The sequence below is a fragment of the Suncus etruscus genome, chromosome 9, assembly GCF_024139225.1.
Source record: "Suncus etruscus isolate mSunEtr1 chromosome 9, mSunEtr1.pri.cur, whole genome shotgun sequence".
Classification (NCBI taxonomy): Eukaryota; Metazoa; Chordata; class Mammalia; order Eulipotyphla; family Soricidae; genus Suncus; species Suncus etruscus.
The window spans coordinates 39,376,119-39,392,682 of NC_064856.1; the positions used below are offsets into that span (position 1 = coordinate 39,376,119).

Genomic DNA, 16,564 nt, shown 5'->3' on the forward strand with positions numbered 1-16,564 from the left:
CCATCAATAATTTCCCTAAATGTAAACGGACTAAACTCTCCAATTAAAAGACACATAGTAGAGAACTGGGTTAGGAAAAATAAACCGGACTTCTGCTGTCTGCAAGAAACACACCTACAGCTACAGGATAAGCACAGGCTTAGAATAAAAGGATGGAAAGTAATTATTCAGGCCAATGGAAAACAAAAAAGAGCAGGGACAGCCATTCTTATATCAGACCAAATTGTATTCAACCTCAAGAAAGTGATCAGAGACAAAGAGGGTCACTACTTACTGGTCAGGGGAACATTAGATCAAGAAACACTAACCCTGGTCAATATCTATGCACCTAATGTAGAGTCACCAAAATATGTGAGGCAACTACTGGCAAACCTGGAGAAACACATGAAGGGAATTGTGATAATCGTAGGGGACCTCAATACTCCACTATCACCACTGGACAGATCCTCCAAGCAGAAAAATAGCAAAGAAATAAGAGCTCTAAATGAAAAATTAGAAGATTTAGGGCTAACAGACTTATATAGAGCCCTCCATCCCCAGAAAGCAGAATACACATTCTTCTCAAACTCACATGGAACCTTCTCCAGAATAGACCATGTCTTAGGATACAAAGCCAACCTATGTAAGATCACAAAGGTAAGGATAATTAGAAGTACCATTTCAGATCACTATGCAACAGAGCTTAAAATTGATGTCAAGAAGAAGCAATGGAGGAAAACTAATACCTGGAGACTAAACAACATGCTCCTTAACAACAGCTGGATCAAAGAACAACTCAAGGAAGAAATAAAAAGATTCCTTGAGACAAATGACAATGAAGAGACAACATGTCAAAATCTATGGGACACAGCAAAAGCAGTAATTAAGGGGGAACTCATAGCAATACAGGCCTATGTCAAGAAACAGGAAAACAACAAAACCAACAGTTTAAAAGATCACCTCAAAGAATTGGAACAACAGCAACAGAGAAATCCAACCACAAACAGAAGGCAAGAAATAATAAAAACCAGAGCAGAAATAAACAATATCGAAACTAAGAAAACAATACAAAAAATCAATGAGACCAGGAGTTGGTTTTTCGAAAAAATAAACAAGATAGACAAACCATTGGCGAGACTCACCAGAAAAAAGAGGGAAAACACCCAAATCACTAGGATCACAAATGAAAGGGGAGAGATTACAACAGAACCCCAAGAAATACAACATATCATGAGATCATATTATGAACAACTATACTCAAGTAGGCTAGAGAACCCAGTAGAAATCGACAGATTCTTGGACAAACACCCTCCTCCAAGACTGGAAAAGGAAGATCTAGAAAGTCTAAACAGACCAATCACTTCAGAGGAAATTGAAGAGGTAATTAAAAAACTCCCTAAGAACAAATGCCCAGGCCCAGATGGATTTACAGGTGAATTCTATCAAACATTTAAAGAAGACCTATTACCACTGTTCCAAAGGCTTTTCCAAACCATAGAAAAAACAGGAATCCTCCCCAACTCCTTTTATGAGGCTAATATCACACTCATTCCCAAAGAAGGCAAAGACACCACCAAAAAAGAAAACTACAGACCAATCTCACTAATGAACATAGATGCAAAGATACTCAACAAAATCCTAGCAAATCGAATCCAGCACTTCATCAAAAAGATCATACATCACGACCAAGTGGGTTTCATACCAGGAATGCAAGGTTGGTTCAACATACGCAAATCAATAAACATGATACATCACATCAACAACATGAAAGACAAAAACCACATGATCATATCAATTGATGCCGAGAAGGCATTTGACAAAATCCAACATCCTTTCATGTTAAAGACACTCAGCAAAATAGGGTTAGAAGGAACCTTCCTCAAGATAGTTACAGCTATATATGAAAAGCCTACAGCCAACATTATACTTAATGGCGAGAAACTAGAAGCATTCCCACTAAGGTCAGGAACTAGGCAAGGCTGTCCACTCTCTCCACTCTTATTCAATATAACCTTAGAAGTGCTAGCAATAGCAATCCGACTAGAGAAGGGAATCAAAGGAATTCAAGTAGGGAAAGATGAACACAAGCTAGCTCTATTTGCCGACGATATGATGATATACATCAAAAACCCTAAAGAGTCCACAGTAAAACTCCTAGAAACAATCAACCAATACAGCAAAGTGGCTGGATACAAAGTCAATACACAAAAGACAGTAGCGTTTCTATATACAAACAATGAAGTTGAGGAGAGAGAGATTAAAAATACAATCCCATTTAAGATAGTATCAAAAAATATCAAGTATCTAGGAATAAACCTTACAAGAGAAGTGAAAGACCTTTACCAGGGAAACTTCAAAACACTTCAGAAAGAAATTGAAGAAGATCTAAAGAAATGGAAGAACATCCCATGCTCATGGATAGGTAGAATTAACATAGTCAAAATGACTATCTTACCCAAACTTCTATATAGATTTAATGCAATCCCTATCCAAATTCAGACACAATTCTTTAAAGAAATAGAACAATCAATCACAAAATTCATCTGGAACCACAAAAGATCCAGGATAGCCAAACACATACTGAAAAACAAGAAGCTGGGAGGCATCTCCTTACCTAACTTGAAACTATACTATAAAGCCATAGTAATTAAAACAGCATGGTACTGGAACAGAGACAGGACCTCAGACCAGTGGATCAGAACAGAATTCCCAGACATAAACCCCCAGATATACAGCCAACTAATATTTGATAAAAGAGGCAAGAATCTGAAATGGAACAAAGAAAGCCTATTCAACAAATGGTGTTGGTACAACTGGAAAACCACATGTACGAAAGTGAAAATTGACCCATACCTCACTCCTTATACAAAAGTCAACTCAAAATGGATCAAAGACCTTGAAATCAGACCTGAATCTATAAAGTTTATCGAGAATAAAATAGGCAGAACACTCGAAGACCTATATATCAAAAAGGTTTTTGAGAACGGAGCACCAATGGCAAGAACGTTAGCATCAAATATAAACAAATGGGACTACATCAAACTAAAAAGCTTCTGCATGGCAAAAGAAACCCTACTTAATGCAAGAAGACAGCTAACAGAATGGGAAAAAATCTTTTCACTTGACATATCAGATAAAGGGCTGATATCTAGAACATACAAAACACTCAGAAAGCTGAGCCCCTCAAAACCAAATAAAGCCATAGAAAAATGGGGAGATGAAATGAATAGACACTTCTCTGAGGAAGACAAAAGGATGGCCAACAAACACATGAAAACATGCTCACCTTCACTCATCATCAGGGAGATCCAAATCAAGACAACAATGAGATACCACCTTACACCAGTGAGGTTGGCTCACATCAAAAATAATGGAAACAACCTTTGTTGGCGAGGATGCAGTATGAAAGGAACTCTCATCCACTGCTGGTGGGAATGCCCCCTAGTCCAACATCTATGGAGAAAAGTCTGGAGAGTGCTCAAAGAACTCAGAATTGATCTGCCATTTGACCCAGCAATTGCTCTACTAGGCATATACTCATACACTCACATTTTAGTCAGATACTTTTGTTATAATCTGCATTTCATTTTGGGAGTTTCTAGCTTCTAAAAATGAATTTTTAAATGTATTTACACTAAGACTTATACTTTATGAAATAAATTTATGTAAATTCTCATGAGTTCTTTATATGTCCATCATTATCATGTAATTGTAGAATATTTTCATAACCCTGTACTCAATTATCTACCATTTCCTCAAATCCTTAGCAACCACTGATAAATTTTGTTCCTAATTTTTTATAATGTGAAATAAAATAAATGAAATCACGTATGTAGCCTTTTATCGTGATTTCTCTAAATTTATATGTAAATATTTATATATATTTATATGAATAATAAATAATATTTATTTATATTAAAAGTCATTCTTTCACAGCTTGGTAGTTCATTCTTTCTATTGCTAATAGTATTTCATTGCAGGAATTTCTCACTTTTTAATAGTTGATTTTACTTTAATTTTATAAAAAATAACTATGACTAATTGTTTTTTTCTAATTAAGAGAAATGCATAGAGGAATTTTTGCTTTTATGGCAAAGAGCAAAAAAAGAAAATAGTGCTTAACAATGTAACAGTCATGCTTACGGGCAACATGTAACCAGGACAGTGAATATGCATTGTCAAGCTTCTCTGTGAACCATATTATATTGGCTCTGCATTTTATCATTTCATGCTTTTATCGTGTTTAATACCATTTTAGGTTTGATGTAAGTTGGCCTTATTTGTTAAGTCATTTGTGTGTGTATGTCTTTTAAATATTTAAGCCCATCCCCACACTCAACTTTGATATTTTGTAATTTTGGTTTATGAAGATTTCAGAGATAAATTCGACTTTCAGGTTGCCTACGGGTTGGAAGAACTATATATTTATATGTAAAAATGGGTTGTATACAGTTTGTCCATTTGCCAACAGAGGAATGTCTTGGTTGTTTCCATTTTTTTGTAATTTTGAATAAGATTACTAACAGAAGTCTCATGAAAGGCTAAGTGTAAATTTAAGCTTCTAATCAATTTTCTTTGGGATCATATAGGTATGTAGTCTTTAATCAGCAATTTTCTCTATGTAAAATCATACAGGTCTATTTATAAGATAACAGATGATGTTTTGCTTCTCTTCATAGATATTCAAGAATTTTATGAGGTCACATTACTAAATTCTCAGAAAAGTTGTGAGCAGAAGATAAAAGAAGCCAATCAAATTGCACAGAAATGGGAAAAGACAACACTCCTTGTTCCATGCTGTGACAATTCGCCCAAATCTACAGAGGTACACATTTCTAAAAGAATGGAATATTATTACAATGCCAGTAATGTAATAGTATTGATCATTATAAAAAAGGCAACCCAACAATATTAATATTGTTATACCTAACTATGTGACATTTATATATAGGAATCCAGATTTGTTATTACTTTTTTTTGGTGTGGAGGGGTGTGTGCTTTCAAATAATGGTCAAAGACCTTAAGACCAGTTCCAATATTTGGCTAATGTGATCAAGTAATTTAATGCTAAGGCTGAAGGATGTGGAGCTTTTTAGGCCTTGAACTGCTGTGGAGAAAGAAGACAACCTTGGCAATGATTAGAGAATCTAAGTGCCCTTAAAGGATACACCCAAGAGATTTTGGGGGTGGTGGTGTCATGTGATGCTTGAACTTGAGTTTGAACTTGAGTCTTTGACCCTTGCATTTTGAAAACCTAGATATTACCAAAAAATTAAATAGGATTTGGGAAGAAAGCTATTATTCATATGATACAAATAAATTCTATTATCAATATTGTCACATTTTTACTTCAGTCAAGAAAAAAAAGTTTAATATGAACATATTTTAAGCTAAATATAAAGCATTTAGAGATCTGAGAATATAGTAGTTAAGGCACTATTCTTACATACATTTGACCTGAATTTGCTCCCCAACTCTATATATATGGCCCATGAATATTTTCAGGAGTGATCCCTGATCTCAGAGCCAGGACTACGTCCCTAACACCACTGTTTGTAGCCTCAAAAAAATCATAGTTTTATGCTTAAATTTGTTTTTATTTATAGAATTTACAAGAATTATAGAATGTACAAGAATTTTATTAATAAATATTTAACATTAATTTTGGAAGTAACAGTTACCAAAGAGTAAGGCAAGTTGTGACATATCTCAGATTTGTAGCTAAGAAATAGTAGGGAGACAGAAAGGCACATCAGCCATATTTCAAAGTGGCAGGCAGTACTTTGAAGATAAATAATAGTACACATATATGCCAAAATACAATCTGTGAAGATATATTAGAGTTAACTTAGATAATATGTGGAACTGTCACTAATCAATGGCATTTAGATTATCAATGTTTTGAATTGTTATTATTAAAGCTTGTGAAACAAAATGCCTTAATTTTATAGAAGAGATTCTCAGAATACATGATTTATATGGAAAACATTTATATTTAAATAAGTATTATTTCATAATTTCATTAACATTGTATGCATACTTGAAGTCATTGCAATTAAAATTTTTGAAAGTACAATAGATGTAACAATAGTTAATCTTTATTTACAGTTCTGGAAATTAAATGACTTTTTCCTTACTGGTAATCTAAAAAACTATTTGATTGGATTCAAGAATTAGGACTTTAACTTATGGACAGATGCCAACAATAAAAGAATAACAACCAAGAAAATTATATATCTGGATATCATAATTACTTACATATTTGGTTTGGGGATAAGAGCTCCTGGCACTCAGGGCTTAATCTTATTCAGTTCTCATGGATCACTTCCGGCAGTTCTTGGAGACTATATGTGGTAAAGGAATTTGAATCCAGGTTGGCCACATACAAGGCAAATTTACTATATCTCTGTCACTATTTATCATAACTATTTATATTTTAGTGGTAATGTAGAAGAGTTAATGTAATTTTTGTTTTCCCACCTGCAAATTTTACTTTTTCTTTGATTATTTTTCTTACTTTCCTTTTTATTAACCTTGTTTTCTTTATATACCACTTTTATTTCAAAGTTCCCAGTCTATTGGTTTTTGAAAATTGGCAAATTATATAATAAACACACATGGCTTTTTATTCAGTATATTTTTAAAGTGACTCTGATTGCTCTTCCTAAAGGAATTATCTTAAGTAGAAATACGGATCTGCTTGTTCTATCTTACTCAAAGATGTAAACAGAGGCAATATTCTTTTTTATATGTGGCCTCAATTTACTATGGCAGAATTGAATTTCTATGGCTAAACTATTGCGAGAATGTGTCTAAATTAAACTCTTGGAAAAATAATCTAAATGAAGAAGGTAATTAAGATAGACACAAATAAAGACTATAATCAGAAAAGCTTAGAATATGTGATAACATCCCTGACCTGGCTTTGCTGGACTCAGTTTTACCTTATTTCTAGGAACCCATTCTGAGGCCACATTGGGGAGGATCAGACAGATCCCCAAATGAACTAACCTAGGTCTGTAAACAAAGGAAGCTATCTACTAATCCACACTAGACACAGTGAAGGAGAAACTCTCCTGCACTCACTGGTGGATGTTATAAAAAATTTTGAGTGGGCCCGGAGAGATATCACAGCGGCGTTTGCCTTGCAAGCAGCCGAACCAGGACCAAAGGTGGTTGGTTCGAATCCCGGTGTCCCATATGGTCCCCCGAGCCTGCCAGGAACTATTTCTGAGCAGACAGCCAGGAGTAACCCCTGAGCACCGCCGGGTGTGGCCCAAAAACAAAAAAAAAAAAAAAAAATTTTTTTTTTTGAGTAAAGTAAGTCAGAAAAAAAGGGATAGATACAGAATTATCTCATTTATATGTGAATTTGAAGATATGCAGGTGTGGTAGAAACAAAGGTCCCAAAGCAACAGAGCCAGAAAATTGACTCACAAATTTAGTTGGTGGTGGTGAGAGATGGAAGTTGTAAGGAGAGCAATTGTGGTGAGTACTCTGGTGAGGGGGTGTGGGGCTGGAAATATTTGCATGAAAAACTATCATTAATAGTATTATAAATCACAGAGCCACCAAACATTAAAAATGGGAACAATCCCAAGCAGAGTGTTCTGAATCCTCCCCAGTTAAAAATTCAAAGTGGCAATGCCTAGGCTATTCATCAAACTGAAGAAAACAATAGAAATGCTCTATGTTGAGCAAATGATCAACAATGAGTCAAATGATCTTTTACATTTTTAGTGATTATACACTTAATTTATTCTTTTTTTATTAAAACATAATGATTTAGAGAGTCAAAAAGTTGTTGATAGTTGAGTTTTGGTTATATGTTCCAACACCCATCCCTTCATCAATTTTATTTCCTACTATTAATTTCTCAGTTACCCTTTTTTTCCCATTCCTACCTCATCCACCATGAGATTGCCTCTATGAAACTTTTTTTTCTCTATTTACCCTCTATTTTTTTCTTTTAAGGCACCATGCTATGCAATATTGTTACATCAATAAAAACAGGCAGAATTTTTTTAGGACCTCAGAAGTATCCAGTGACCTGTCTCCAACAGGCAAAGATAACAAAAAAATAGGACTGTATGAAACAAAAAAGATTATACATTATGAAATAAACTTGGAAGAATATAAAATGATACTGTACTAAAATTTAAAAATATTTAAATATTTTTATAGAAAAACATTTTATTGGCATGAATTAATAAGGAAAGCACAATCCTTAATAGGGAATAAATTTTAGTTATTTTGATTTCTTTCTTACATTTTGCTTCTTATTTACTGATAGCAACTAAAGAAGTTCTATTTGAACAAAAGATAACTATAGGCTGCAATGTATTCCAATACAATTTTTACTATAAAGATTACCTTAATTTTTAGGAACATAATAATTAAGTAAGTCAAATAAGAAATTTCACTTCTTAACAAAAATAAATGGAGATTGTTTATGAAATTGAAAAGAAACACCAGTTTTACTTGTATTATTATAAAACGATCTAGTCTTAAATTGAATTATAGACTTAAAATATAAGAATAGTTTAGGCTAACTGTTCATTTCTATTCCTCATTTGTTTTGTTTTGTTTAGTTTTGTTTTTGTTTTGGGGTCATATCCATTGACCCATGTGCATTGGAGAAAAATATCTAGAAGTGTATCTATTTTTCTGGAGGTGGAGAGCTTTATCCCTATATATTATATATATTATATAATAATATAATATAATATATAATATGTAGATAGCTATTAGACAACTTTCTTTCATTTATTCTTTTAGAGCTAGTATATTCTTTTAGGTTTCAGCCTGGACGGTTGTTAAGGAGTGACAGAGTGGTGTTGAGGTCTACCATTATTATTGTGCTGCTGTTGATGTCTTCTTTTATATTTGTCAACAATTTTTAAAATATTTTGATGGTATTTCATAGATTTATATGTTTAGAAGTATGTTTAGAAACTTAGACGTATGATTTCTTCCTGTTTTGTATATCCCTGATTATTATGAAATGTTCATCTTTGCCCTTATAACATTTAAGTATAAAATTTGTGTCATTTGATATTAAAATGGCCACTCCCCACTCCAGCCTTTTTGCCCTTTTAAGGAACTTGTTTGCTTGGATGATTGTCCTCCAATCTTTGATTTTGGGTCTATATCTTTTTAAATATTCAGATGTGTTTCTTGTGGGCTTTAGAATGTTGGATTCAGCTTTTTTGTTTGTTTTTAGGCCACACCTGGAGATGCTGAGCAGTTAGTTACTCCTAATTTGTGTTCAGAAATTACTCCTGATAGGCTCAGTGCACCATCATGGATGTTGGGTGTTATACCAAGGTTGGTCCCTTGTTGCCACATGCAAGGCAAATGCCCTATAGATGTGTTATCACTCTGGCCCATGGATTCAGTTTTTTGATCCATTTGCCATTCTTTATTTCTTAACTGATACATTTAGTCCATTGATGTTGATAGGGATAAATGTCATGGGATATAGTTTAGTCTTTGTATAGAGTTTGTATATCTGTTGGTCTGCCTTGTCTAAACTAGACCTTTCAGTTTGTCTTTAAAGCTGGTTTTGAGTCTATAAAGTTTATGAGATGTTTTTAGCCATGAAGCTATGTATACGTCCTTCAAACCTGTATGTTAGTCTGACTAAGTGAAGTATTCAAAGTGAGGCATTCATTTTTATTGTGTTTTGTCAATATATCCCACCACTGCCTTCAGTCTGTTAGGGCTTTTTGTGATAGGTCTTCTGTAAATCTTAAGGATGCTCCTTTGAATGTAATTTTTCTTTTTGACCTTGCTGTTTTCAGTATTTTATTCTTGACTGTGTGATTTATCACTGTGTCTAGGATGTACTTTGAAGTGTTTTTTTTTTTTTTTGGTCTATTTTTGCTGATATTCTTCAGGCATGAAGGAGTTGGTTGCATGCATTCTTTAGCTCTGAAAGTTTCTCTGCAATCATGTCCTTGACTATTGTTCTTTTTTTTCGTGGGTCTCTGGGACTTTAATGTTTTTTATGTTGTTTCTGATGAGTTTATCAAAGACTGCTATTTTTATCTGTTCATATTTTAAGGATTTTTTTATTGTTGTATTATATCTTCTAGTTGATCTATCTGGTGGTAACATTGGAGTATTGAGATCTCCTACTATTATTGTGTTTCCATCAATGTGCTTCTTTATGTTTGTGAGCAAAAGCTCTATAAAATATTGTCCATAAAAGATCAATGGATGGCCAACAGGAACATAAATGCATGCTTATCATCCCTTATTAGATAAATGCAAATCAAAAGGATAATGAAATATCATCTCACACCAGTGAGAATGATGGAATATATCAAAATATATTTTTTTGTTCGTAGTGTTGTGTTGAAAAAAGAATTCTTATCCATTCCTGCTGGGAATGTAGAGTAGTTCAATATTTATGTTAAACAATATGGAAATTTCTCTATAAACTAAGAAGTGAGCTGACATATAATCCAGAAATTCTAATTCTGTTAATCTATGTTCATTCATTAAAACTGACTTGTATATGCAAAATATTATTAGCAGCAATTGGTACAATTGCTAACATATAAAATCAAGTTGTATCTATAAAATATGGGCAGATCATGAAGATGTGATATATACATAATAGAATACTGAAATCATGAAAAGTTATAAGAAATGTTGTTCTCATGAAATTTGTTGCAAAATGAATAGAAGTGGAAAATATCAAGATAAATTAAGTCAGAAGAAGGAAAAACATAAGATGATCTCACTTATGTGTGGCATATAAAATAAATAGACAAGTGAATGCCAACATTACTCTGATCCCAAGAGTAAAGAGAGGTCTGAGAAAAAAATGAAATTAACTTCAGATGAAGGAACAAACTAGAAGCAAGAGGGTAGGCTCAATGGGATTTGAAGAAATGTGTGATATAAAGGAGTTGTATGGCTAAACAGCTAAAACACAGTCAATAGTACTGAAATCTCAACAACTAAATCATGCCTCTATTAGCCCCCAGTTCTTGTTCAGAGTGACCATTTCTATTATTGTCATAATAGTTCCTTTCTGACCTAACTGCAGATTGATTGTTTTTTTGACGTCCTTATTTTGGTGTAGATATTGAAGTTGATGTCTCCTTTTTTATTTTATATTATTTTATCTTATCTTTTTCTTTTTTTTTTTGCACTCTGACATGATTTAAATTCAGAACTTGAGACTATTGTGTGGTGCTTCTCTTTATTGCTGTAGGGCTCACTGATATTTAATTTGACATTTATTTTTGTATTGTTATGGTGTTTCAATTACCTTTTTCATGTCCTCTCTCAAACTGAGGCTGATAGCCACTAGAAGGATTCCGCCCATTTTTCAGCATTTTTTTTCTTAATCTTTACCCCTATTGCCATTCTTTTCCTCAAACAAAACCACATAACTAGATTTATCTAGCTTAGCCTTTCAAATAGAGGGAGAAACAAGGGAGGGCACCAGGACCAAACAGATGTAGGATCACTGATAGTAAACTAGACAAAGAGGGGACCACCTACTCTAGCAGCCCCGGGGGGTGATGGTGGGAGATATGGATTGCAGAAAGGGAACAGGGAAGGGGGGGAGGACAAATTTGGTGGTGGGTATTCCCCTGATTCAATGTTAATATGTACCTAAAATACTAATGTGAAAGATATGTAAGCCACTATGATCAAAATAAAAATAAAAAAATGGGTATGTATGATAATCCTTCAGTAACAATGTTGAAAACTGTAGTATTGTCTAAAAGGAAGGAAAAAAAAGAAATAAAATGTCTGTCATAGAGTCAGGTGGGGAGGAGGGAAAGTGGAGAATTGGAGGGAGAACTGGGACATTGGTGAAGGGAAATGTGTACTGGTGAAGGAATGAGTGTTGGACATTGTATGACTGAAACTCAAACATGAACAACTTTGTAATTGTGTATCTTACAGGCATTTTATTAAAGAATTTATTTTATTTAAGTGTGCTTCTAAAATAATAGGTAAATAGGTAAAGTAATAGGTTGAAAATGCAGGTGGGTTGTGAAGGGACCTGAACCCTAGAAATGGAAATCCTAAAAATGGAGGGTAGTTGACATGATGGTGGAATTAGTACTGGAACATTGTACATCTAAAACTCAGTTAGGAAAAGCTTTATAAACATTTATGCCAGACATCAAATCTAAAGTGACTTGGTACCTGAGGCATATACTTTACTGTGAAGCTACTTTCTTATTCTTATAGAATTTGAATTAAAAATGATGAGCACTTGCAAGATAGAGACCATATGTTTCACCAGTCCCAGGAGGTGTTCATCAAACTGCATCTGTGTTTCATTTTATCTGCCCTGTGCAGAAAATGTTTAGTATATCTGAGTTCTCAGGGAGATGTGGGATCCAAACTGAAGCAAGGAATTGCTCTTTGTAGGCAAGAAACGTTAGTTCTAAATCTTACTCAGACTATCTTTCAAGATCAATTGCATTCCCTCACAAAAAATAATTTCATAAGGAGACATATAGGGGCTTAAAAGAAATGTGTTTATTGCCACAGATATTGGCACACATCACAAAGAACAAGAATAATCAGTGTTGGTGAGAATGTGGGGAGAAAGGAACTCTCATTCATTTTTGGTAGGAATGCCATCTAGTTCAGCCTTTATGGAAAACAATATGGAGATTCCTCAAACAACTAAAAATTGAGCTCCCCTATTATCCAGCTATACCACTCCTAGGAATATAAAAACACAAAAAAAATGCCTTCCTCACACCTATATTTATTACAGTGCTATTTACAACAGCCAGACTGTGGAAGCAAACAAGATGCCCTTCAACAGGTGAATGGCTAAAGAAGGTATGGTACATATACACAATGGGATATCATGCAGCCATCCGGAGATATGAAGTCATGAAATTTTCCTATACATGTATGTACATGGAAAATTTTATGCTGAGTGAAATAAGCCAGAGGGAGAGAGATAGACACAGAATAGTCTCAATCATCTATTGGTTTTAAGAAAAATAAAATACATTATTATTATAATGCCCAGAGATTAGGGCTGGAAGGACCAACTCATGATTTGAAGCTCACCAGTGCAGTTAGAAAAATAACTACATAAACAACTACCATGACAATGTTAATGAGTAGGAGAAGTAGAATGCTTGTCTCGAATATAAGCAGGGGAGTGAAGGAGGAGGAGGGAGATGGAGATATTGGTGGTGGGAATGTTGCGCTGGTAAGGGGAATGTTCTTTTTATTATTGAAACCCAACTACTACAATCATGTTTGTAATCATGGTGTTTAAATAAAGACATTGTAAAATTTAAAAAAAAAGAAATGTGTTTTCAGAAAAAAAAAAGGTGAGAGAAAGTGAGAGAAAGAGTGCTCAAGAGTAAATCTGGGATCCAGAGTGGAAAGTACAAGTACAAGTACATATTCCAAGCAACCATGCTTTGGCCATCTTAACAAAATGTGGAAATAATCTATAAAGCAAGAAAATCTACATTTTAGGGGAGATGTGGATAATAACTCACATTTTCCTTTCCCAAGTTAGTTTATATATAGTCTTCTCAAAGGGTTCCTCCTCTATAGTTCAATTTTAGAGTGGTTGCCAAGGTAAGACCTTATAGCAATTGATTATCAGGGCAGTTGGAATAACCCCAAGTAAAGGGTTTCTAGAGACCTGGTATAATAGGGCAAGAGGCAAGGCAAGGCAAGGAAGCCAGGGGACTTACAGCCAACCTCTAGGTAAGAAGAGGGAGACAGAGAGCTTAGGCTGGGACCAAGGTGAGGTGTGAGTTAGAGAGGACTTGAGGAAAGGGGAACATAGAAGGAACAGCAGGGCAACAGAAATAGTGCCTCCAACCAACAGGTTTTCCAGTAGCCTGGTAGCAACCATTCAGTGAAAAAGGTCTGGGAAAAACACCCAGCTCCTGCCCCTGCACTCAATCCAGGGCATATATACCTGCAGACAACTGCCCCTAAAGGGCAGTTTCAAGGGACCACTCCTAATTGTCTTCTAGTCACCTAAAGGGACATATCCATCTTATATCTAACCACGAAGCATAGATGTTTGTGTATCTCAAGTGTTGATTATGTGTGTTTTTATCTTTTTTTTTACATTTTTTGTTTGGTCCTTGTAAATTTAGGCCCTTTGCTCTATGCCTAAAATTTTGCATGCACTAGTGTCTAGACTAGGTTCTTGTTATGGTTCCTATGGCTCAAAGACATTCATGTGTTTGGGCTAGTTTAGGTTTCAGGCAATTTTTTAAAAATAATTTATTGTGATCAAAGTGAATTATAAGTCTTTCACAGTAATATTTAAGATACATAGTGAGAAAGAATTAGGGCCATTCCCACCACTAATGTTGTCCTCCCTACAACCCTGTTCCCAGCCTGAATCTCATACCTCCCCACTTTGCCCCATGGACTGCTAGTGTAAGAGGTCTCCTTTGTGTATAGCTTACTGTAGATTGGGCATCTATTCTGATGTCGTTGACTTTGGGTTTGATGCTTAAGTCTGATCATTTTTTATTTCTACTCAATGTTAATATGACTTGTTGTTCTGGTGCCATCCATTTTTTCCCCTCAAGTTATGAGGGCAAACAAGATGATTCAAGTTCTGTACTTCTGCTGGAAAAAGAAAATAAAGAAGAGGGAAAAAAAAAGAAAAAAAACGCTGGGGGAATCTGTCTACAGACTATAAATATCAATTCAGAAGAAAAAAAGGAAAAAAAGAAAAGGAAAAAACAAACAAACAAAACAAAAACAAACAAATAAAAGCAATGACAAAAAACACAGCAGCAGCAACAACAAAAAATCACCAAAACCACAGCCACAACGAGAAAGAAAAAAAAAAGTGAATGGGCTGGTGTGGCAAGGCTTTGTGTTTTTTTTTAATTATTTTTAATAAATATACATTACCTGATCTCCCCTACTCAAACTCCCCCATCATGCTGTGGTTTATGTTTTAGATCTTTTCCTTCTGGAAGTTCTAAAGCCTTCAATATAGCAACTTTTAAAGGAGGATTATTAAGACAAAAGGATATGCAAAAATCCCATTAAGTCACTCTCTACAACAGATATATAAGCATTTGTAGTATCTTCTTACTTGAATCTCATGTCTGCCTTAAAAAACCTTTAATTTCTTTTTTTTTTTTTTTTTTTGGTTTTTGGGCCACACCCGGCGGTGCTCAGGGGTTACTCCTGGCTGTCTGCTCAGAAATAGCTCCTGGCAGGCACGGGGGACCATATGGGACACCGGGATTCGAACCAATCACCTTTGGTTCGGGATCGGCTGCTTGCAGCGCAAACACCGCTGTGCTATCTCTCCGGGCCCAAAAAACCTTTAATTTCTAAAGATATATTTAAAAATAGTTGCACATATTCTACTCAGTAGTTCTTTAATATGTTTGATATTGAGATTGTGTTTCACTGTATTTTTATGAGTCAGAAATAATGGAAAATGAAATTGAAATTTTGTCTCATAGTGTGATACTACATTATATTTAATGCAATTTTAAATGATTTTTTTCTACTGATCTATTTTCAAATAGGATGTAGAATTTACAAATCTTTATGGACTTAAGGTCTTTATCATTTCTAGTGGAACATAAATCATACTTTTCATATCCTTTTCGAACGTTTATCAGTCTCCCACTATCTTCTTATCAGAGTAAAGTTAAGTTTCTTGTGATAGCCAAGTCAGTTCTATGCAAGGTACTTGTCTGATATATATGTTACTACTTTATAGTTACTCTTGCTTCTTTTCCACCTTACTACTCAGATTCCTGAACCTTTGATCTCTACTTGTCCTCACTTTTGGTACCAGTAGGGGTTCCCAAATGAGTTAATAAAATGGCAGAAAGGCTACTTTGTCTGTGTCCATATCTGTCAACTATGGAAGTAATGGGATATCTTGGACTGTGAGACTTGCGCTTTGCAGGAAAGGAAAGAAAGTCCTACAATTCACCCAGGTATTCCAAGACTGTCACCTTTTTCTCAGATGAGCATTTCAAGAAATGACAACTAATGAAGTAAAAACAAGTTTTATTTAGAAATTCTGATGAAGGCGAAGAAAAGGGAGAGAAAGAGAAAGAGTAACCACTCAAGAGAGAACTCAGGCTTCTCCAAAGGCTGACAGAGTTCCAGTATATATCCCAGCTTGAAAGTATGAAAGTATGGAAGTACAAAAATCAAAGAGGAGAGATGTGATGTAGGCAACATGTGTCCTGTGACTCCCATATGTCCAAGTAATGCATGTGCACCTTTCATTGATCCAAACTGACTCTTGCAGGGTTTCTCCCAACCTACTCCTTGTGGGGCTTTCTACTTAGGTAAGAGTTAATTGCTAGGGTAGTTATGGGGGTGAGGAGCAGGAGGGGAGAGTTGGGTGTAGTTGATTGTCTTCTTCGGCATTCCACTGCTGGCCTTTGTTACTGTTGGAACTTCATAAGGTGGGGGTTGGGGGTGTTTCTATTCTTCTTTGAACTGCAGATCGGGATTGTTACCCTTTTCTTTGAAAATATACTCCGTTGCGTAACTTTTTTTGTTATCTTTTTCTCATAACAACCATAATCTTGTATTAGAGGAGGATATTATAGATTATTTG

At 34.8% G+C, this 16,564-nt stretch overlaps 1 protein-coding gene across 1 annotated transcript in view; it reads left to right on the plus strand.

The window, feature by feature from the left end:
• The window catches only part of DLG2 (discs large MAGUK scaffold protein 2), a 2,242,830-nt gene that overhangs the window by 294,075 nt on the left and 1,932,191 nt on the right, over positions 1–16,564 (plus strand). Inside the window, exon 3 of the mRNA XM_049780036.1 lies at positions 4,659–4,804. Coding sequence (XP_049635993.1) covers positions 4,659–4,804 — 146 coding nt within the window. The remainder of the gene's footprint in view (positions 1–4,658; positions 4,805–16,564) is intronic.